This window comes from Xenia sp. Carnegie-2017, unplaced genomic scaffold, assembly GCF_021976095.1.
Source record: "Xenia sp. Carnegie-2017 unplaced genomic scaffold, XeniaSp_v1 HiC_scaffold_14, whole genome shotgun sequence".
In the NCBI taxonomy this organism is placed as follows: domain Eukaryota; kingdom Metazoa; phylum Cnidaria; class Anthozoa; order Malacalcyonacea; family Xeniidae; genus Xenia; species Xenia sp. Carnegie-2017.
This window is the reverse complement of record NW_025813447.1, coordinates 11,088,886-11,109,147: the sequence shown is the minus strand read 5'-3', so window position 1 is coordinate 11,109,147 and position 20,262 is coordinate 11,088,886. Positions and strand designations below refer to the sequence as shown.

Genomic DNA, 20,262 nt, shown 5'->3' with positions numbered 1-20,262 from the left:
TGATATTCGCGTGGTCACAAGACTTACGCGAGAAACAAAATAGAAACCATTATTTGCTCGGAAATTTAGATTCATTATGGATGATTTACAGGTAAGAAGCATTTTCTTTTTTAATGTTTTACTTGATGAATTATTTTATTCAAGACTTCGAAAACGGACGAAAAAGTCTGATACAATATTTATGATTTACTGCGTCTTTATCATTCTCATCATTAATATTGTAATGGTTAGACATTGCTTGACAAAGCAGTCACAGAATATGAGAAATGTGCTTCAACTCCGAGTGTTTTGCTGGAAGATTGTCAGTAGAAGAAGATCAACTGAAAGTGGAAAGCGAATGGGCGCAGAGAAATCTAACCTTAAATGGAAAGAGAGTATTTCTCAAAACATTTTATTTCAAGTTGAATGTTAATAGTCAAGTGGATGGCAAGTATTTGGAAGTTCCACCAACACAATTAAATAACAAGTTAGGACATAAGTATTTTGAAGATATTTGCTTAACCTACTTAAATTTACCAAGAAATTTTTTTACCAGACAGATTTCATGTTCTACAAAGACAGGAAATTTAACAGCTATAGTAAGAAAAATTGCTGGGGATGCCAAGAAAAATGATACTCAACACATTGAGGTTGGCTACTTACCTAATAAAAATAAAATCCTGTGCAAAAATACAGATTGAATTTTGTTGTTTAGATTTGGTCACGAACTCATTGCATAAAATGCTACACCTTGGAAAATGTTCTTTCTAAACATGGTACTATCCATAACAATGGTAAGTTGCCAAGTCAAAGATGATTAGTGGGATGAAATGAAAATATTTAATTTGCATTTGTTTATTTAGATGAAATAAGTTGTCTTGAATGGTCTCCATGTCAGAGATATTTACTCTACATTGCGGAAAGGTTACCATCAAAAACTGAGTCATATTTTGCAGGTAAAGTTAATCATCATTTAACAACACATTCTACATTAAAATAATACTGTGCACTTTAGTGCTGCATGACTTCTTTTTCACATGACTTGATTCAGTTTCCTAATCGTCCAAAGGTCAATTATGTTTTGATGGGCGAGTCAAATTTCAAGTGTGCGCTTGACTTTGATTTGATTATGTTTCCAGTCATATACAATTGTTCACAGAAGTCTTTCAACTGGCAAGGTTGCATTGCACTTATTACGTAATTGTGATTGCGTGACACACGATTATCGTAATATAGCTGACTAAATTTTTGCAAATGTGTTTTTATATAAACTTACGAATATTTAGAAAGCCAGTATAATCACGTTTCATTCGTTCTTTACTTTATCGATTAATCACAACGAATGGCTAGCCACCAGCTTATAAAAAGCACAAAAAGATTTTACCATGTATTCCAAAAATTGCCTTTAAAATTTGTTGTTATAAAAGGGGAACAATACTTATCCGAGTTGTGTTTCCTTCTGGCTAGCTAGAATCAAATATTTTAAAGGTAATATAGCTGAGAGAAGAGCCTCTTGTTTGAACAATCTCAAAGTTCATCTTGCATGGAAATTTTGTAGACAAAAAAGAAAAGAGCTCAACTGAAGATGAAAAATTGGAAAAGGTGTCTGTTTTCTTGCATTTGATGAGAATGTAATATGGCTTCATCTATGCCCTAGATTATCATGTTAATTAAATGTAGAAATGATCTTCGCACTTTGCTGGACAATATTAAGCAATTATCTCATGAACCTGAAAAATTCAGGTGACTCAACAGGATTCGAACCCATGACCTCTGCGGTGCCGGTGCAGTGCTCTGACCAACTGAGCTATGAAGTCACACAGTGGTGAGCAGGTCAATTTTGTCCACAGTGGTGAGCAGGCAAATTGACCTGCTCACCACTGTGTGACTTCATAGCTCAATTGATCGAAGCACTATTCACCAGACTAGTTTCGAGAATCATTGCTTAAAATGTCAGCAAAGTGCGAAGATCATTTCTACATTTAATTTCAAACACCGCACTGCATAAAACATTCTTTCGTATTATCATGTTAAACTCTCCATTTTTAGGGCGATAAGTTTGCATACAAACAAAACTTTGGAGAGCAGATGAACAATGTTTATGATACGGTAATTGCTATCTTGGACACCAAAAACGACGATGTTAAAGTGATTGAAGGATTGCCTGATAATATTCGTCCTGGAGCGGTAAGAAAAATATATTTCGGCGTTTATGTGTTATTCTTGCTGTGTCCAAGTATGAATGTAGCATGTTGATGGACGAAAGGATTTTTTTTATACAGACTTTTGTGGATGATAATACTTCTTGATAATAAAAAGTTTTGGGCTTTGATTTTTTAGTCATTATGGAGTCAAGACGGTCGTTCTTTAATCTTTTGTGGTCATATTGTGGCGCCATTTATACTAGGTGTAAAATATTGTCGAAACAGAAAGTAAGCAACTTTCTTACAAGAATTGCATAGATGAATCACAAAATGTCAATGTAATTCAGTTTCATTTTTTTCTTTCTTTGTCAGGACTGGCATTTATCTTTTGTCTCTAGATGATAATTCTTGTGGTACACACTTCTAGAAAAAATTATTTTCTATACTTCTACACAGTAAAAAGGAAATATTATTTTCTTGTTTCTAGTTGTGTTGAGTGATGAAGATGAAGCATGCAGCTCGCCTCGTCTTTCTCCTTGCAGAGAGAAATTGGTGATTAAAACTTCATTACATAAACTAAACAAGTAGTTTTCAGTTAAGTGTTCAAACAATGACATATTCGTTGATTTTGTTCTAGGTCTATCTTTCAGGAATTCCTTATGGTCCGCATATGTGTTGTCAGAAGATGATAGTGGTGAGAAATTAGCTTTATGGCTGTCATTAATAACTTTGTTACGAAAACGATAAAAGTTATGAGAATTTTTGCTTTCTAAAACATAATTGTTAGACTTTGAAAATCAACAAACAAATTTTCGTTTTGTTCAGGTGGAAATGAAAAAGCCGAAAGAAAGGAAAATTTTGGTCGATGTCGTCGATAAACCAAAGAATGGTGTGTATCGTAGTTATGTGAATATTTGCAATGTTTGCTCTGATAGACAAGTCAGTCAGTTAAGTTGGCATATTTTGATTCTTGAAACACCTGCAGAAAACGGTGTTATTTTGTTGTATACGTATCTCTAAAACTGTCATTACATCATCAATTTATTCCCGACTTTAGTTGAAAGTTGTTGTCTTTTGAATATTTTTCTTTCTCCATTTTCTTTCTATTTTCTTCCTCAATAAAAAGTTTATCAAATTGTGTATTTGCTATTTTAGCTGAAGCATTTCCTGGAATTTATAACTTTGGTGCGTAAAAAATTTATTGTTCGTAAATAATTAAGTAATAATTAAACTCATTCGGCCCTTTGAATTTTTTATATGTAAGCTTTACCAAAACGCACATGGTCAGAGGATAGTCGATACGTCATCTTTCATTCTATCTGGCGTTCAAATCAGGTGCTTGTGATCCAGAGCCACAATAGAACTTTTATACCAAGCCATTTTCATTCAAAGTGTGTGGTAGTAAAATAGAAAAAAATTCAGGTTTTCTACGATTTAAGTATCTTAGAGTGAGACACACTTAAGCTAAGCTCTATTAGTTTTTGAAATATCAAGGTTGCAAAGGCTTGTGAAAAAAACATAAGACGATTGAAGTTGCGGAAAATATCTGGATAATGAGGGTCGGTTATTGACCTTTGGATATGCTTTAACTACATAGGTAATCATCGCCATTGATGTGCTTAATGGAATGGTGTCGCGAATCACATCAGGTAAAGAGTGAAATGTTCTTTGGAGTTGAAGAAAATGCATGAGGCTAAAAATAAACTTCGAGAAAACCTTCTTTTTCAAAATTTTGTTTGTAAAACAGGAAACGGATGTTGGACAGTTCTCGATATCGTTAATGGTTTCATTTTAGCGTCGTTTTCAACTCCAAACTCTCCTCAAGTTTTGGTTTGTTGTCAAATGTTATATTTTCACGGTGAACATGGACTCGAGATTTTCATATTGCTTTATTATATTTAGATGCTTGCAAAACTACCAAGTATATTGAAGGATGCGGTTCTTTCGTGGATAAGAGTGGGTAAGTCTTGCATGGTTGCGGAAATAATTTTTTATGGACAAAACTGAATGGACTAAGAAAAGTGAATAATCAGATGATTGTATTTTAAGGTGACGATTTTGGTTCACTGGAGGATGTGATTGAATGGAACATTGTCTCTTTTACACCTAAAGACTTTCAAGGTTCTATAATAATAATCCTTTTTTGGTCCTATATTAAAAGATGGGTGAATTTTGTTCACCGAGCTTATAAATATTTTTGCTTCAATAATTCAGCAAACTATTCACTGTCTTATTAATAATTTACTTTTGTAATGTTGTGATTTTTTCATTGATTAGATAACTGGCAACAATATGAAGGCTATTTGATGAAACCAATTGTTGATGACTCTAGAAAAATACCTCTAATTGTGTTCCCTCACGGTGAATGATCGATTGATTGCAGTAATAAGATACATAAAAAATATCCACAAATGTTATGGTAATATGCATCCCATGATCATTATACAGGAGGTCCACACATTGCGTCTATGACATGTTTCAATCTCCATGGTGCGTTATTTTGCAAGCTTGGTTTTGCTGTTTTGTTTGGTGAGTTCAGGGTTTATATATTTTGGTACAATGAACGACTAATTTTATATTTGATGTCAACATTCTACCGTGATTTACAATCTGAGGGAAACGTCAGTCAACAACAAGAAAAACAGTCCTTCTCAGGACTATACCAACCTGGACGATCGACATTTACAAACATGTAACGATACTCCCGGGTTCAAACCATTTACTTTATCTGAGTGAAGTTATTTTGTTTACATTTCAAGTGAGAAAGTGCAACTTGCAGCTATCCACTCCAAACCAAAAAAAATGTTGTGAAGTTTGTAGTTAGGTCTCTATAAAGTATTATAAAATCTCTAAAGTAAAGTGTCTACAAATCAAATATATGTACAAATACAATAAAACTGCATCTGAGAGCATATATTTGCTCTTGAAATGCGAGTGCAGAATTTTCCTTGCGTACATCTGTGCTATTTTTTATTCCAGTTAACTATCGTGGTTCATTGGGTTTTGGCCAAAGTGCCTTGATGTCAATACTTGGTAAAAGTAGTATTCAAGATGTTGAAGATGTTCAGGTGACAAAATATTATTTTGTATAATAATATTGCATTCTCAATCATTGAACACTGTACACAGTGGTTGCAAAAAAAGCCACCAAATATGAAAATCCAGTTTTCGGTTGATAACACGTGGAAAATTACAAAAATCATGTAGAAATGTTCAGGGGCACTGACCAGATAGCACTTTAGGATTTACGTTTGCGCACGGCAATGGTGTTTGAAGCATTTTTTCAAAAGTTACATTGCTCAACTTTCTATAAATAATATGATCAAAATGTAAATTCTGCTCTTGCAGCATCCATATTTTTCACACCATTAATCATTACATATACTTCTCTTGGTTTTGTAAAAGAAAACGCACTCATGTCGTGGATGTTTTCTTGTATCTAGTTATGGTAATATAAAGACTTTGCCAATCTTGTGCTTTCTTAGAATGCAGTGATGACCATTCTGAAAAATCATCCAGGAGTGTTTGATGAAGAAAAATTATTTTTGACTGGCGGATCTCATGGGGGATTTCTTACAGCCCATCTTATTTCGCAATATCCTGTACGTATACTTGTAGCAATCGTTCATCATCATTTCTATCTATTTACTAGGGCATTGAAGTGAGGACTCAGCACTCTCCTCCCTTGTTAAAGTTTTATGTGTTTTAGTGGTGGGTGTATATCAGAGCCTTCCCCTTGTAAAGTTTTGGCTATACACCTCAGCTCCTTTCCTCCCTTCTTTCCTTTCTTCCTTAAGTAGGAATTAAGTAGAAACGTTTATTCCGGCGGGAGGGGGGGTGTTCTTATTCATATATTTAGTCGTACCCCACTGATTTCTTCGGATAGTGAATTCCTTGAGCATAACTTAATATATGAACAAACACCCCTCAACTAACGTGGTAGGAACGGCCCTGTATATCTATCCTTCTTTTCTTTTTTCTCCAAATTATTTTTTCAAAAATATCTTCAACTTTCATGAGGTGATTTAAAAGATTTAATTCAAAATATTTTAACAGAATTTCTACCGGTCATGTGCCATGAGAAACCCCGTAATTGACTTTACAGGTGAGGTTCAGCTAACTTAAAGGCATGTGTTGTATATGGTGTGTCATTGTTTCTTGAATTGTGTTGACGTCATTAAAGATTAGTTTGCTGTAGCTTGTTTAGCAGCAATTAAGTAGGAATTGTATCAAACTTGCAAATCCTTTGTTTAAATGTGATCTATTTTTTTTTCATGAAAAGTTATGTTGGGAACATCAGATATTTATGATTGGTAAGTCGTCTTCGTGATTTATTATCCAAGTAAATTCTAACTAACTTCTGTTTATGTTTTAGTTGTTATTCCATTGTAAACGAGGAGTTTTCGTTTGACGATATTCCTTCACTGCAACTAAGAACGAAATTGCTTCAAGTGTCGCCTATAATTCACGCTCACAAAGTAGGTCATTTAATTATTCTTATAATCTTGTCTAACCTCCAAGTCAAATAACAACCCACTTTTTGTCTATTAAAAGGTGAAAACTCCAGCTCTGTTGCTGTTAGGCGGTTCTGATCTTAGAGTCCCTTCTTCCCAAGGATTGCTTTACTACAAAACCTTAAAAGCGCATGGCGTTAAGACTAGGTTAGTACACCTTAACCGTGATAATTCCATAATCTGTCTCTTAATGTTAACACTCATTTCTACTAGATGCTTATTCTATCCTGAGGATAACCATACTTTGGATAAAGTCGAAACAGAGGCGGATGTTTTGTCAACATGATAAAATGGTTTTCGTCTGCATAACCAAATTATTACCAAATAAATTGAATTTTTGAATAATTCGTTCGAATCAAACCGTGGTTGGAGAAGTAATTTAAAATTTTCACTTTTGAAATCAAATCATAAGTTTGATCATTTGTCTGTCCTCGAGAGTATGGAAAAGAAGGAAACTAGGAGTTCCAAGAGGCCGAACGGCCAGAAGATAGACTACCTCAGACAAATGGCAAATCATTGATAAATACCAACATATAAAATACTTTTATTTGTTATAAACTGTGCTTTTTTGAACAATCATACAAGTAAATCACGAACTATGATAAAACAATGAATAATTAAAAATGAAATAGGTTTGTAAAAGTGAACTTTTGGTGTTTCACCTGCCTGTCAGTCACATGCACGTGATACCCACATGTTTACGAGACATACTCTTGTTCTGAATTTTCAAAGTTTAATTTCTTTTAATTTTACTAAACGTACATGCGGAAGACTCGTGACATCACGATTCACGATTTGTTGAAATGACGACTTAAAAAATCATCTCTCCTATGATTTGGTTACAGCTCTATGAACTGAACGCTAATCTAAAGTAAATTCACCAATTTGGAAAATTGCTATTCATTGTTTGTAATGGCGGATATTTTGGTAGAAACCAAGAGATGTTCTTTATTAATGTTGGCGTTTATGGTTATTTTATTTAAGACTCGCATAGCTGAGACAGAATTTGATGTAACATTTGTAATTTAAAATATAAATTTATATTCTTATTTAATATCGTGTTGTGCACTGTGCAGGAATGGGAAGACAAAGCTGTCCAATTGTATGAGAAATTTGCTGCAATTCCTAGCGTTTCAAAGGCAAGATTATCAGTAGAAGAAGATCAGCTGAAATTGGAAAGTGAATGGAGTCAGAGAAATCTAATCTTGAAAGAAAAGAGATTATTTCTCAAAACATTTTATTTCAAGTTGAATGTTAATAGTCAAGTGGATGGCAAGTATTTGGAAGTTCCACCAACACAATTAAATAACAAGTTAGGACATAAGTATTTTGAAGATATTTGCTTTATCTATTTGATTTCTACCAAGAATTTTTCTTTACCAGACAGATTTCATGTTCTACAAAGACAGGAAATTTAACAGCTATAGTAAGAAAAATTGCTGGGGATGCCAAGAAAAATGATACTCAACACATTGAGGTTGGCTACTTACCTAATAAAAATAAAATCCTGTGCAAAAATACAGATTGAATTTTGTTGTTTAGATTTGGTCGCGAACTCATTGCATAAAATGCTACACCTTGGAAAATGTTCTTTCTAAACATGGTACTATCCATAACAATGGTAAGTTGCCAAGTCAAAGGTGATTAGTGGGATGAAATGAAAATATTTAATTTGCATTTGTTTATTTAGATGAAATAAGTTGTCTTGAATGGTCTCCATGTCAGAGATATTTACTCTACATTGCGGACAAATTATCACCAAAAACTGAGTCATATTTTGCAGGTGCAGTTTACGTTATACCTATTTTTATAATTTTCTGTTTTTCTAAGCCGATCTTTGCTCTAATGAAAATCTGTAGAAAAAAAAGAAAAGAGTGAAATTGAAGATGAAAAATTAGAAAAGGTGTCTGTTTCATTGCATTTAATGAGGATATAAATTGGCTTCATCTATGCTCAAGATTGTCATGGTCAACACTTTATTTCTAGGGAAATAAGTTTGCATACAGACAAAACTTTGGAGAGCAGATGAACACTATTCATGAGACTGTATTGGTCATTCTGGACACCAAAAATGATGAAGTTAAAGTGATTGAAGGATTGCCTGATAATATATGTCCTGGACCGGTAAGAAAGTATTTTGCTAAATGCTAATGATAATGTTTGCAGATTTTCCTGGGATGCGTACAATCCCTTGGAATAATGTACAATGTGTGTCAAGAAGTTGTCTTTCTTGTAATGAGAAAATTCTATTATCCAATGTTTTAGGCATTGTGGGGTCGAGATAGTTGTTCTGTAATATTTTGTGGTTGGGCGATACAGCCTCATATACTTGGTGTAAAATATTGTAGAAATAGAAAGTAAGCATCTTCTCCCTCATTTTATAAATTCAAACGTCAATGTAATTCAGTTTGATTTTTCTTTCTTTGGTAGGACTGGCATTTATCTTTTGTCTCTAGATGATAATTCATGTGGTACACACTTCCAGAAAAATTTATTTTCTATACTTCTACTTACTAAAAAGGAAATATTATTTTCTTGTTTCTAGTTGTGTTGAGTAATGAAGATGAAGCATGCAGCTCGCCTCGTCTTTCTCCTTGCGGAGAGAAATTGGTGATTAAAACTTCATTACATAAACTAAACAAGTATTTTTCAGTTAAGTGTTCAAACAATGACATATTTATTGATTTTATTCTAGGTCTATCTTTCAGGAATTCCTTATGGTCCGCATATGTGTTGTCAGAAGATGATAATGGTGAGAAATTAGCTTTATGGTTGTCATTAATAACTTTGTGATGAAAATATGTTAAAGTTGAAAGTGTTAATGTATTATCAAACATTTGTGATAGTTTTCAAATTTTTTTGTTCAGTTAGAAATGAAGAAGCTGGAAGGAAAGAGAATTTTAGTGGATGTTGTCGATAAACCAAATAATGGTTAGTACGTATGTGTTATTTGCATTTGTTTCAATATTTGCAATGTTTGCTTTGATAAAGAGGGTGAATAAAGTGAATAGTTTGAACCTGGGAGTATTGTAACATGTTTGTGGATAAAGATTGTTATATTGTTATGTTTTGAAACACCTCCAGAAAGATATTTGAACTAAATCATATTTTGATTTTGATATGTGGGCATATGGCGGTGAAACCGTCAACCTTTCTTCATTACTCTTCAACTTTTGGAAATCATTTTAAGGTTTTCACAATGTTCTTGTTTCTCATATATAATATTTTAGCTGAAGCATTTCCTGGAATTTATAACTTTGGTGCGTAAAAAATTTATTGTTCGTAAATAATTAAGTAATAATTACACTCATTCAGCCCTTTGAATTTTTTAATATTTAAGCTTTACCAAAACGAACATGGTCAGAGGATAGTCGATACGTCATCTTTCACTCTATCTGGCGTTCAAATCAGGTGCTTGTAGTAATTAATGCCTAGCCATCTTGTAAAGATAGCAATATTAAGACTTTATAAGATTTGAGTATCTTAACATCTCATGGCAAGGACAAGAAGTCATTGGCGAAGTTTTGGATCAAAGTATCGAGGTCGGTTATTGACCTTTGGATTTGCTTTAACTACATAGGTAATCATCGCCATTGATGTGCTTAATGGAATGGTGTCGCGAATCACATCAGGTAAAGAGTGAAATGTTCTTTGGAGTTGAAGAAAATGCATGAGGCTAAAAATAAACTTCGAGAAAACCTTCTTTTTCAAAATTTTGTTTGTAAAACAGGAAATGGATGTTGGACAGTTCTCGATATCGTTAATGGTTTCATTTTAGCGTCGTTTTCAACTCCAAACTCTCCTCAAGTTTTGGTTTGTTGTCAAATGTTATATTTTCACGGTGAACATGGACTCGAGATTTTCATATTGCTTTATTATATTTAGATGCTTGCAAAACTACCAAGTATATTGAAGGATGCGGTTCTTTCGTGGATAAGAGTGGGTAAGTCTTGCATGGTTGTGGAAATATTTTTTTATGGACAAAACTGAATGGACTAAGAAAAGTGAATAATCAGATGATTGTATTTTAAGGTGACGATTTTGGTTCACTGGAGGATGTGATTGAATGGAACATTGTCTCTTTTACACCTAAAGACTTTCAAGGTTCTATAATAATGATCCTTTTTTGGTCCTATATTAAAAAGATGGGTGAATGTTGTTCACCGAACTTATAAATAATTTTGTTTCAATAATTCAGCAAACTCTTCATTGTGTTTTTAATAATTTACTTTTATAATGTTGTGATTTTTTCATTGATTAGATTACTGGCAACAATATGAAGGCTATTTGATGAAACCAATTGTTGATGACTCTAGAAAAATACCTCTAATTGTGTTCCCTCACGGTGAATGATCGATTGATTGCAGTAATAAGATACATAAAAAATATCCACAAATGTTATGGTAATATGCATCCCATGATCATTATACAGGAGGTCCACACAGTGCTTCTCTGACATGTTTCAATCTCTATGGTGCGTTATTTTGCAAGCTTGGTTTTGCTGTTTTGTTTGGTAAGTATCAGGGCTTATAAATTCTGTTATAAATACAGTTATTTTTTAGAAGTTTTCCGCAAAGTTAACTTAAAGTCTCAAGTGCTCAGGGCAAGTTCATTCAATAAAAATTGCCAGCTAATGATAAAAGCCTGTTGTGATTGGTAAATCTGTGAACTTGGCTTGCGTTTTGTGATTAGTAAAACTCCTTTGAACTATGTGCCTCTACATCTATATAATCAATGAATTTATAAAAAAAAACGGTTTCTCCGCCAACTCGAATACATTGGAGCGTTAATGTTTTTTACAAATAGATAATTTTCTAGCCATGTGAATGATAGAGTTTGTCTATAACAGTGTCATTGAAATGCGATTCCATAACTTCCTGAGTGTATTTCTTTTATTGTTCCAGTTAACTATCGAGGCTCACTGGGTTTTGGCCAAAGTGCCTTGACGTCATTACCTGGTAAAATTAGTATTCAAGATGTTGAAGATGTTCAGGTAACAAATTTTTATCTTGTTTTAATAATGGGAGTGTGAATGGAGAAAGTACGCATTTGTTTCCTCTGTCAAGATAATTTTTTGTCACTTTGACGCTAAAATAACGACATGATTACTACGATTGTCTTTATGTTTTTGTAAGCCATTCTTATTTCTTTTTTTTTTTAAACTGCGATGACTTGTTGAAAATACAACAAACTTACAAATTGATTGAATTCACTGTGCAATTTTTGCGTAGAATGCTGTAATGACAGTTTTAAAGAATCACCATGGAGTTTATGATGAGACAAAAATATTTGTGACTGGTGGATCTCATGGAGGATTTCTTTCAGCCCATCTTATTGGACAAAATCCTGTACGTATGTAGTATATCCTATACATGTAGTTATTGCTCGTCATCACTTCCGTCCTTTCCTTCTTTCCTTCTTTCTTTCCTTCCTTTTTTTCTTTCCTTCCTTCTTCCCTCCTTCCTTTCCTTCTTTCCTTCCTTCTTTCCTTCTTTCCTTCCTTCTTTCCTTTCTTCCTTCCTTTTCTTCCTTCTTTCCTTCCTTCTTTCCTTCCTTCTTCCTGCGTATGCCTTTTCCTTCTTTTCTTGTTGAATTAATTTTACAATTAATATATTAATTTTTTTATACGTTAATGAAATATATTTTAACAGAATTTCTACCGGTCATGTGCCATGAGAAACCCCGTAATTGACTTGACAGGTAGGCAATTTAAAATACCATAACTACTTCTCGGAGGTCAAGTTTTAAAAGAGCATCTTATCACTTGATTTGAGTTTAATCTTCTTTTTTTTCACGACAAGTTATGATGGGAACATCAGATATACCTGACTGGTAAGTTCACTATGTTCTAGTCATGATTTATTAATGACCAGGTGGTGATTTGTCAGTTGAAATTGTTGTTGATGTGCAGGTGTTATTGTGAAGGAGGTGACAAGTTTTCGTTTGACGATATTCCTTCACTGCAACTAAGAACGAAATTGCTTCAAGTGTCGCCTATAGTTCACGCTCACAAAGTAGGTCATTTAATTATTCTTATAATCTTGTCTAACCTCCACACCAAATAACGACCCACTTTTTGTCGATTTAAAGGTGAAAACTCCAACTCTGTTGCTGTTAGGTGGTTCTGACCTTCGAGTCCCTTCTTCCCAAGGACTCCTTTATTACAAAACGTTAAAAGCCCATGGCATAAAGACAAGGTTAGTATTTCTTATTGTGTTCTCGATAGTTACATACTCATTCCATAAAGATCACTTATGGTTTCTATTAGATGCTTATTCTATCCCGAGGACAACCACTCTCTTGACAAAGTCGAAACAGAGGCGGATGTTTTTATTAACATGATAAAATGGTTTGCGTCTTCATTACCCATTGATAATTAACATAATTAACATAACTTGCGGGATATTGTGTGATTCTGGTGAATGAAAACAAGTCTTCGGAAGGCAACTATTGCCGAGTATAATTTTTACAGAGGAAATTGATCGAAATGCAAATTTTGAAGACTTGGTCAAAATACGGAATACTCTTCGTCGTTTGTTTAATTTTTTTTGTTTTTACATCTGATAAACAATTTGATCATAAAGAAAGTACTAAAGCTGTTGGTTTTCATTTGGCGCTAACCATGGAACATAGTTTAAAGAATGAGGTTGACGATTTGAAAAAAAGTAAAGACAGAACAATATTGCTGGTATTTTGGACAACATTTTTTGGTTCTAAGCCACGGCATAGGGATGGCAAGCAGTATAAATGGCCTTTTTACTACGTCGGTGACAGATGTCCTGTGAAGTGTGAGCTTACTACAGAACAGCACAGAATAGCTGAAGCTTCTGCTGTTGTATTTCATGTAAGAGATTTTAACCAGAATGATCTTCCTCCTAAAAACTTTCGAGGTCTTCCATGGATTCTACATTCTCATGAAAACCCTGTTTACACTCCAGTTCTCCATGATTCAGATATCATGTCAAAATTTAATTATTTTGTGAGCTATCGTCTTGATTCAGATTTCCCATCTCCTGAATTTATTAAGCCCAATTTATCTAGGCCAATGGCATTTACAAGTAAAACCAAGTTGATTTTGGCTGTATACAGTAATTGTGAAGGATTGCGGACTCATTACATGAGTGAATTGAAGAAATACATAAAAGTTGATTTCTATGGTAACTGCTTACGAACTCATAAGTTTGTGAAACGTGCTTCTGATGCTGATGACAGAACTCTGATAAATTTAATGCGAACATATAAATTTACTCTGGTTTTCCTAATGCAGACTGTGATTATTATGTTACAGAGAAGATGTATAGAGCACTTTCCTCTGGATCGGTGCCAGTCTGGTTAGGAACAGATAAGATTGATGAATTTTTAAAATGGGGAAATTTAAACCATTCCATAATCAAGGTGAAACAATTCAAGTCGCCCAAATCTCTTGCAAATTATTTAAACTTTCTTGCACAGAATGAAATGGAATACAACAAATATTTAAAGTGGAAATATGAGGGGTTTCAGTTCCCACCCAGTTACTATAAATCTGCAATTGGCAGTTGGTGGGAGGGTTTGCCTGTATACTGTAGAGTGTGCATGAAGATTGCACAAGATTCTAAAGGACATGATGGATTGCCCATTGATATTTGTTCATCAACAGGTAGTGAACGCTTAGCAAAATTGATACCATAATTATTTGATGTTTATGTTATGCCTGACTATGTGGTAGACAAGCTACAATGATATTTTGTAGGAGAGCAAGTTGAAATTTTTTTTGCAAAGCTAGAACTGGTAAAAATTTTTGCTTCAACTTTGGTATTACGAATTCTTTGTAATTTTGTTTGCTGTCCAAGCAATACAACTTGCATCACCATCCGCCTTTTCGAGTATGGAATTTAGTACAACCTAAAGTGATTATAGACGAGTTCATTTTTCTGGTTTCAAATCTCAAATCTTCTATTTTGGTCGAACATTTCTTTGAAAGATGGAAGAATATGCCAGAGAGCCATGGTAAGTAATACCCAAAACGCGTTAATGGAAGTAATTCTTTCAATTCATTCCGATTCGAGCAGAAGCGAGAAAGTTTTTTGTATGTCTGAAAAGGGCACGAATTAGTTGTATATCTCTCACTTTGCTTTTAATTTTCAGCCCGTATCGTATCGTCGATGATTGTGGCGGTGCCTTTGCAATGGGAGCAATAGGCGGAGGAATATTTTCATTTGTAAAAGGATGGCGCAACTCACCATCAGTAAGACCTGACATTATACTATGGTTCTTAGTAATTGATTTGGCCAAAAAGTGCCGGGTATTTTTTCCAAAAACTCTTTAGCTTTGTGACTTTAAAATGAATATGTAAATTCACCTCTAGCCATCGAGTGCACATTTTCGGGTCTGTAATTGAAATAATTTGTGATACAAGTTACAAATTCCAAAGTTAATGTTACCACATGGTGAGATTATGTTTATACATCCCTCTGCTACTCGCTATCATAAATATATATATTTTGCATGTGATCCTCAAACATCTCACAGTTAGTAGAAATGAAACATCTTAGTAACATATAAACTCATTTATTTTGTCTAGGGCCACCGGTTGCTTGGCAGTATTTCTGCAGTTAAAACAAGAGCTCCTGTATTGGGAGGCAAGTGTATGATTTGAAATGACAAGTACTTTTTAAGCACAAAGAACAACTATGCTACATCATATTATAACATTTCTGTTTCAGGTAATTTTGGTGTATGGGGTGGGCTCTTCTCTACATTTGAGTGCTGTTTGATTGGCATTAGACGAAAAGAGGATCCATGGAACTCCATTGGTAGTGGTGCATTGACAGGAGCTGTGCTAGCAGCCAGGGGTGGGCCCTCATCTGCGCTTTCCGCAGCTGCTGTTGGTGCTGTCTTACTTGCTTTGATTGAGGGTGTAGGTATTGCAATTACCCGAATGACAGCAGAACAATTTAAACCAGGTTTGCTTGTAAATTTTTTTTTACCAGTTTTCTGATATGAGTTTGGCTAACTCTCTCTTTTTTTATATTCAAGTCATGCCCCAACCACCTGACCCAGCTCAGCTTCCACCTTTACCAGTGCCTCAGGGCCTACCACCTCCACCACCATCAGAATTTGATAACCAACCACAGTACCATTAGTAAAAAGTAATCTACTATGAATAATCAATGGATGACCAAAGTATCTTATTGGAAGGTAAAACAAAGGATATAGTTTTAATTTTCCTTTAAAGAAATGTTTGACTCCAAAGATATCAATGAACTTTCAAGAGCTGTGTTTCTTTGCTTGTGAGATCTTCAAAGAAACTTAGATTGTTTTATGAAATTTTTTTACACATGACAGTATATGTGTCAAAATATCAGGCAAATTAAGACTGTCAGTTATTATTTATTATTGTTCTTCTTGAATACAGAGCCTTCAGTATGCTTTCAATACAGATTTATGTCAAATTTTTTCCAGTTTTATCATCAGTCAGCTAGGTCAGTTATTTATTCTGAATCTTGGGCATGAGATCATCAATGGTCCCATTAGCTTCCAGTCTCTTTTCCATTTCTACAAGTAATTTAACACCATTCACCACTGCCTGACACTGTTCAACCTCAGATGATCCCAATCGATCTAAGTTGGAAATATCAAACACTCCATTTGTACTTTCTGTATCTACACCTCCTGTGCCTCGGCGCTGCAGCGCAGTGTTGCCAGGATTAGATCAAAACGAGATTGCTGACAGAGGTTGCTGAGTTTGACATGTACACCTGCACGCAGGCCCGTCCCTAGATTTGATGGGCATGTAAGGATATAGCCAAGATGTTGATTCCACATGAAACCATAACCTTGGGACTTGATAGTTTCCTCCACCTTTGTGAGACCTTCACAGAAACGTGTGAACACCTAAATCAAAAACTTTTGCCTCATTTTGCCTTCTTATACATGGCTACATCAGAGATTAGTCAGAGGTTATGCATACCCTTGTGCCGCTTACTAAAACTTTTGTAATACCTCTTTCATATTTCCTCCTTTCTGCATAGAAATAACACGTAGATGGTCTTCTTCATTAACCCATACCAGGAAATTCTTATCGTTATTATGCCAGATACCTAAACAGCGTCAAGTATCTTTAGTTCAATGCGTCAAAATTTCAATTAAGCTCACAGCCTATGTAGGTTTTTCTCACCTCTAGCATCAGGCCAGTCACGTGCCATTCGCGAAGCCAATAAGAGTGGTGAAACAGGTTTATCAAACAAGAAATGATCGGCAATCAGTTGATCTTGTTCAGCCTCGCTCATATTAGACAATGGATAATAGATTCCCTTTAATGGACCGTCCAATTTCTCAAGTGCCTGAGTTGAAAGTTTCTCCACTTCTCGACGTTCAGCGCGTGTGCAATGTGGGGGTAAACTGAGACCTTTGATGGAACGTCCAGTCCTCACGCGACATGAAAATACGTAGTTGGGATCTAAATCGTCTCCACCAATCAGATTGCTGGGGTCCAGATCTGTCTTATGAGTGTTAGTTTTCTTGTAGCCTGCAAAACAGCTTTTGATATATTACTGTATCCAGTCCTCTGCTATTGTTTTTAAATAATACACAGCACTTTAATCTTCCCTATTTTTCGCTCAACATTCTTCATATCTTGCATTGATTTTTTCTTCTCTTTTTCCTCCGATATTACCAACGTTCTCGGCTTATCCTCATTCCATCTTTCTATTTAGCCCTTTCTTATTATACCCTTTCTTACATCCCACCCCACCCCCCTTCCCGCCAACGCACACACTTCATTATTCTTCTCTCGATATTTACCTTTATGCCTTGCTTCAATGACGGGATCAAATAGCTCTGCAAAGATTTCATAACTTTCCTCGTCTCCAGCTACGCAGCCGACGGTCATGATGAAAGGATGTCCTGGGTTATCGATCCCTGTTTGTATCGCTTGATCAATAGTGAATCCTGTGCTGGTCCTTAACTGCAAAATGAGGCAAAGTACAGTAGATGGCAAAAGAGTTAAAAATGACCTGCTGTGGACAACACAAACCTTTGACATTCTTCCATACGATTCTTTCGTCAAGCATTTTGCCATCCAGTTATTGTGTTTTGTAAGATCTGGAAAGTTGTCGATTGTGTCCGTTTTATCATCAACTCTCAATGCATTGATGTGATCATCAATACTCAGATTCTGTTCCAAGGCTTTCTCGCACTTTACCAAATGATTAATTCCATTAATAACACTTTGAACCAACTCAACCTCGGAGTAGCCAATTCTGTCGAGATTTGAAATGTCGAACGTTGCATCTGTTGATTCAGTGTCCACGCCACCAGTTCCGCGTTTTTGAAGCCGAAGTCTGGAAAGCATTTCTTTGAATCTTGGGTGAACGCTCAACAAGGGGAGTTTGATGTGCACTCCTGCTCGTAGGCCTGTTCCTAAATTGCTCGGGCAGGTGAGGATGTAACCCAAATGTTCATTCCACATGAACTCACGTCCTTTGGATTTTATTGCTGTTTCGACCTGAAGAAACATGACAACGCTCAGTATGGCCTGTTTCATTCATTTTTAAGTTGAACGTTTCCTTACTTTGTTTAATCCCTCGCAAAATCTTTGAAATACGTCTTTCATATTCCCGCTCGTTTCCATAGAAATGACGCGAGTGTGGTCCTCTTCGTTTATCCAAACAAGAAAGTTTTTAGCATCGTTGTGAAAGATTCCACGAGCGTCTGGCCAGTCACGTGCCATGCCTGCTGACGTCAGGAGCGGAGAAACTGGTTTGTCAAACAAAAAGTGATCTGCTATCAACTGTTCTTGGTCTTCCTCGGACATCGTCTTCAGAGGATAGTACTTTCCTGTAGATAGGATTTGTATTTTACTTTGATGATTTACTTTAGTTTAAGTATGAATTTATATATTCCTGCATCAATACCACTAAACTAGTATTTCTACACAACTCAGTTTTTAGCGTCTCTTCCAAGTCTCCAAATACCTTTGTATATCCCGTCTAGTTGATTCAATGCATCACATACGATCTTTTCTACCTCACGACGTTCAGCACGTGTGCAACTAGGAGGTAGTGCCAGTCCTCTGATGCTTCGACCTGTTCTCACTCGACATGAGAGAACATATTCAGGATCAAGATTGCCATCTGTTATTTTTGTCCAATCCAGATCCGTCCTGTGCTTGTCCGTCTTTTTGTAACCAGCATGACGTTTTTCTATGACTTGATCAAATAAATCAGCAAATATCTTATAACACTCTTCGTCGCCTGCTACACATCTACATTGTGAAGAAACATGTTTCTGAAACTGACCGTCATTTTAACCAACTATTATTTATCTAAGTAAAATATTGTGCTTGTTTTCATTTCTTACCCTACAATCGTAATGAATGGATGTCCAGTGTTATCCACCCCTGTTTGTATGCATTGATCCAACGTGACTCCCCCTGGCGTCCTCTTGTTTCTTAAGTTACTGTAAATGGCTGGTGTTAGACATTTTGCCATCCAGTTGTTGTGCTTACTTAGGTCAGGAAAGTTTGGAACGTCCCTGTAAAGAGTAGTAATTTTAAGTACACTCATTAACTTATAATTTATAATAGCATCAATAGTGTTGGGAAATCTTACTGTCCATGACAATTTTTGGGTTTTTTACCACAACCTAAAATATAAATATAAATTTCTCACATTAATCACCATCTCTTTACAACAATAGTCAACGATTATTTCTTTAGAATTATTATTCAATCACCAATCCTTCTTAAATTTTGCGAAATAAAGCCACTATACTTGGCAAATCTCTAGTTGAAAAAGTACATTTTACAAGGTATCATGCTTTTGATAAATGTGTACATTACTTCAGGATGGGTGAATTCCATCATTGAGCTATAGCGTTAGGGTGTGTTCAAATTTAAGGACGTTTGTAGTTTTAATTTAGTTTGTAGTAAAACTGCAACTGCCAAGAAAACTTGTTGAAAATAATAGAAATTCGTCTTACATACGTGATTTATCTAGGTTTGCGACTCTTGAAGCTTTGTTACAACTGCAACCCATGATTTAGGTAATGTTCAATTCAAATCAATCGCAATTAGCTAATTTCGATGCGCGCAATCACTAATTGTGACGTGTTAATTTGCACATGGAACGCGTTTTTATCAGAGTTCTTATGTAGAATTTATTTATTTCTAATTTTGATAATATAACTGATAGTTATATTACACAGCAGTAATTGAGACCACTCAACGTTAATTAATTTTTCGTGTTTTTTTTCTGTTTTGAACAAATCATCGTGAATAAACTTCATACATGCCTGTTAATGTCTGGTTATGTTGGTTATTGTGATTTATAATGTAGAACTCTCTAATCATTTAGCGTTTAAGTGGCTTTATAGTTTTGACTCCCTAGTGACTAGCTCCTAGTGGCGTAGCTAACGGGTGTAGCAGTGGCGTAGCTAACGGGTGTAGCAATGGTGTAGCACTAGTCACCCCGGAGGTTTGCTCTTTCTATCAATACCATTTTCTATTTCTTCAGAAGTTTATTGTTTTTACATCAAATGAGCACCAAATATTTGCATAGCTTAGGCTGGCTATGCTACCTCTATCTCCCCTGTTTAGCTTTCATAGTCCTTATCGCGGTCTTTAGTGCTATACAAATAATATG

At 35.1% G+C, this 20,262-nt stretch overlaps 5 protein-coding genes across 5 annotated transcripts; 4 read left to right on the top strand and 1 right to left on the bottom strand.

Annotated features, from left to right (window-relative positions):
- The first annotated feature begins 11 nt into the window (after positions 1–11).
- On the top strand, positions 12–7,284 carry LOC124435642 (acylamino-acid-releasing enzyme-like). Its single transcript, XM_046985602.1, has 27 exons — positions 12–91; positions 232–466; positions 536–629; positions 695–773; positions 843–935; positions 1,538–1,581; positions 2,029–2,166; positions 2,320–2,411; positions 2,496–2,536; positions 2,611–2,675; positions 2,761–2,817; positions 2,949–3,012; positions 3,279–3,308; positions 3,388–3,458; positions 3,721–3,772; positions 3,871–3,953; positions 4,026–4,083; positions 4,173–4,244; positions 4,401–4,484; positions 4,572–4,652; positions 5,103–5,191; positions 5,609–5,725; positions 6,180–6,228; positions 6,406–6,436; positions 6,499–6,601; positions 6,678–6,784; positions 6,851–7,284. The coding sequence occupies exons 2-27, from the start codon at positions 267–269 to the stop codon at positions 6,921–6,923; spliced, it is 2,067 nt and encodes a 688-aa protein (XP_046841558.1). The 5' UTR covers positions 12–91; positions 232–266; the 3' UTR covers positions 6,924–7,284.
- A 35-nt stretch (positions 7,285–7,319) lies between these two features.
- On the top strand, positions 7,320–13,158 carry LOC124435641 (acylamino-acid-releasing enzyme-like). Its single transcript, XM_046985601.1, has 27 exons — positions 7,320–7,564; positions 7,714–7,949; positions 8,021–8,114; positions 8,180–8,258; positions 8,328–8,420; positions 8,497–8,540; positions 8,624–8,761; positions 8,903–8,994; positions 9,068–9,108; positions 9,183–9,247; positions 9,333–9,389; positions 9,505–9,568; positions 9,868–9,897; positions 9,978–10,048; positions 10,218–10,269; positions 10,368–10,450; positions 10,523–10,580; positions 10,670–10,741; positions 10,899–10,982; positions 11,070–11,150; positions 11,542–11,630; positions 11,869–11,985; positions 12,289–12,337; positions 12,439–12,469; positions 12,549–12,651; positions 12,728–12,834; positions 12,906–13,158. Exons 1-27 carry the CDS (start codon positions 7,550–7,552, stop codon positions 13,015–13,017), a joined length of 2,157 nt encoding a protein of 718 aa, XP_046841557.1. The 5' UTR covers positions 7,320–7,549; the 3' UTR covers positions 13,018–13,158.
- Positions 13,125–14,426, top strand: LOC124435644 (alpha-(1,3)-fucosyltransferase 11-like). The gene is given in 2 exon segments (XM_046985605.1): positions 13,125–13,887; positions 13,890–14,426. Coding segments are annotated over 2 exon segments (1,182 nt in total). The 3' UTR covers positions 14,309–14,426.
- LOC124435645 (mitochondrial import inner membrane translocase subunit Tim17-B-like) lies at positions 14,353–16,054 on the top strand. Its single transcript, XM_046985606.1, has 5 exons — positions 14,353–14,626; positions 14,765–14,864; positions 15,201–15,258; positions 15,343–15,582; positions 15,656–16,054. Exons 1-5 carry the CDS (start codon positions 14,601–14,603, stop codon positions 15,760–15,762), a joined length of 531 nt encoding a protein of 176 aa, XP_046841562.1. The 5' UTR covers positions 14,353–14,600; the 3' UTR covers positions 15,763–16,054.
- LOC124435265 (creatine kinase, flagellar-like) lies at positions 15,990–19,656 on the bottom strand. The gene is given in 11 exon segments (XM_046985202.1): positions 15,990–16,309; positions 16,312–16,513; positions 16,622–16,719; positions 16,797–17,147; positions 17,423–17,585; positions 17,655–18,125; positions 18,192–18,457; positions 18,595–18,884; positions 18,980–19,153; positions 19,231–19,264; positions 19,605–19,656. Coding segments are annotated over 11 exon segments (2,304 nt in total). The 3' UTR covers positions 15,990–16,106.
- Positions 19,657–20,262: the final 606 nt, after the last annotated feature.

Coding starts and splice junctions, on each gene's coding strand:
- LOC124435642 (XM_046985602.1), top strand. CDS start 267: ATGTGCTTCAACTCCGAGTGTTTTGCTGGAAGATTGTCAGTAGAAGAA. Junction 3,954..4,025: donor CAAACTCTCCTCAAGTTTTG/GTTTGTTGTCAA, acceptor TATTATATTTAG/ATGCTTGCAAAACTACCAAG. Junction 6,602..6,677: donor CTATAATTCACGCTCACAAA/GTAGGTCATTTA, acceptor GTCTATTAAAAG/GTGAAAACTCCAGCTCTGTT.
- LOC124435641 (XM_046985601.1), top strand. Junction 9,109..9,182: donor TCTAGATGATAATTCATGTG/GTACACACTTCC, acceptor TCTTGTTTCTAG/TTGTGTTGAGTAATGAAGAT. Junction 11,986..12,288: donor ATCTTATTGGACAAAATCCT/GTACGTATGTAG, acceptor ATATTTTAACAG/AATTTCTACCGGTCATGTGC.
- LOC124435645 (XM_046985606.1), top strand. CDS start 14,601: ATGGAAGAATATGCCAGAGAGCCATG. Junction 14,627..14,764: donor GAATATGCCAGAGAGCCATG/GTAAGTAATACC, acceptor TTTAATTTTCAG/CCCGTATCGTATCGTCGATG. Junction 15,259..15,342: donor AAGAGCTCCTGTATTGGGAG/GCAAGTGTATGA, acceptor TTTCTGTTTCAG/GTAATTTTGGTGTATGGGGT.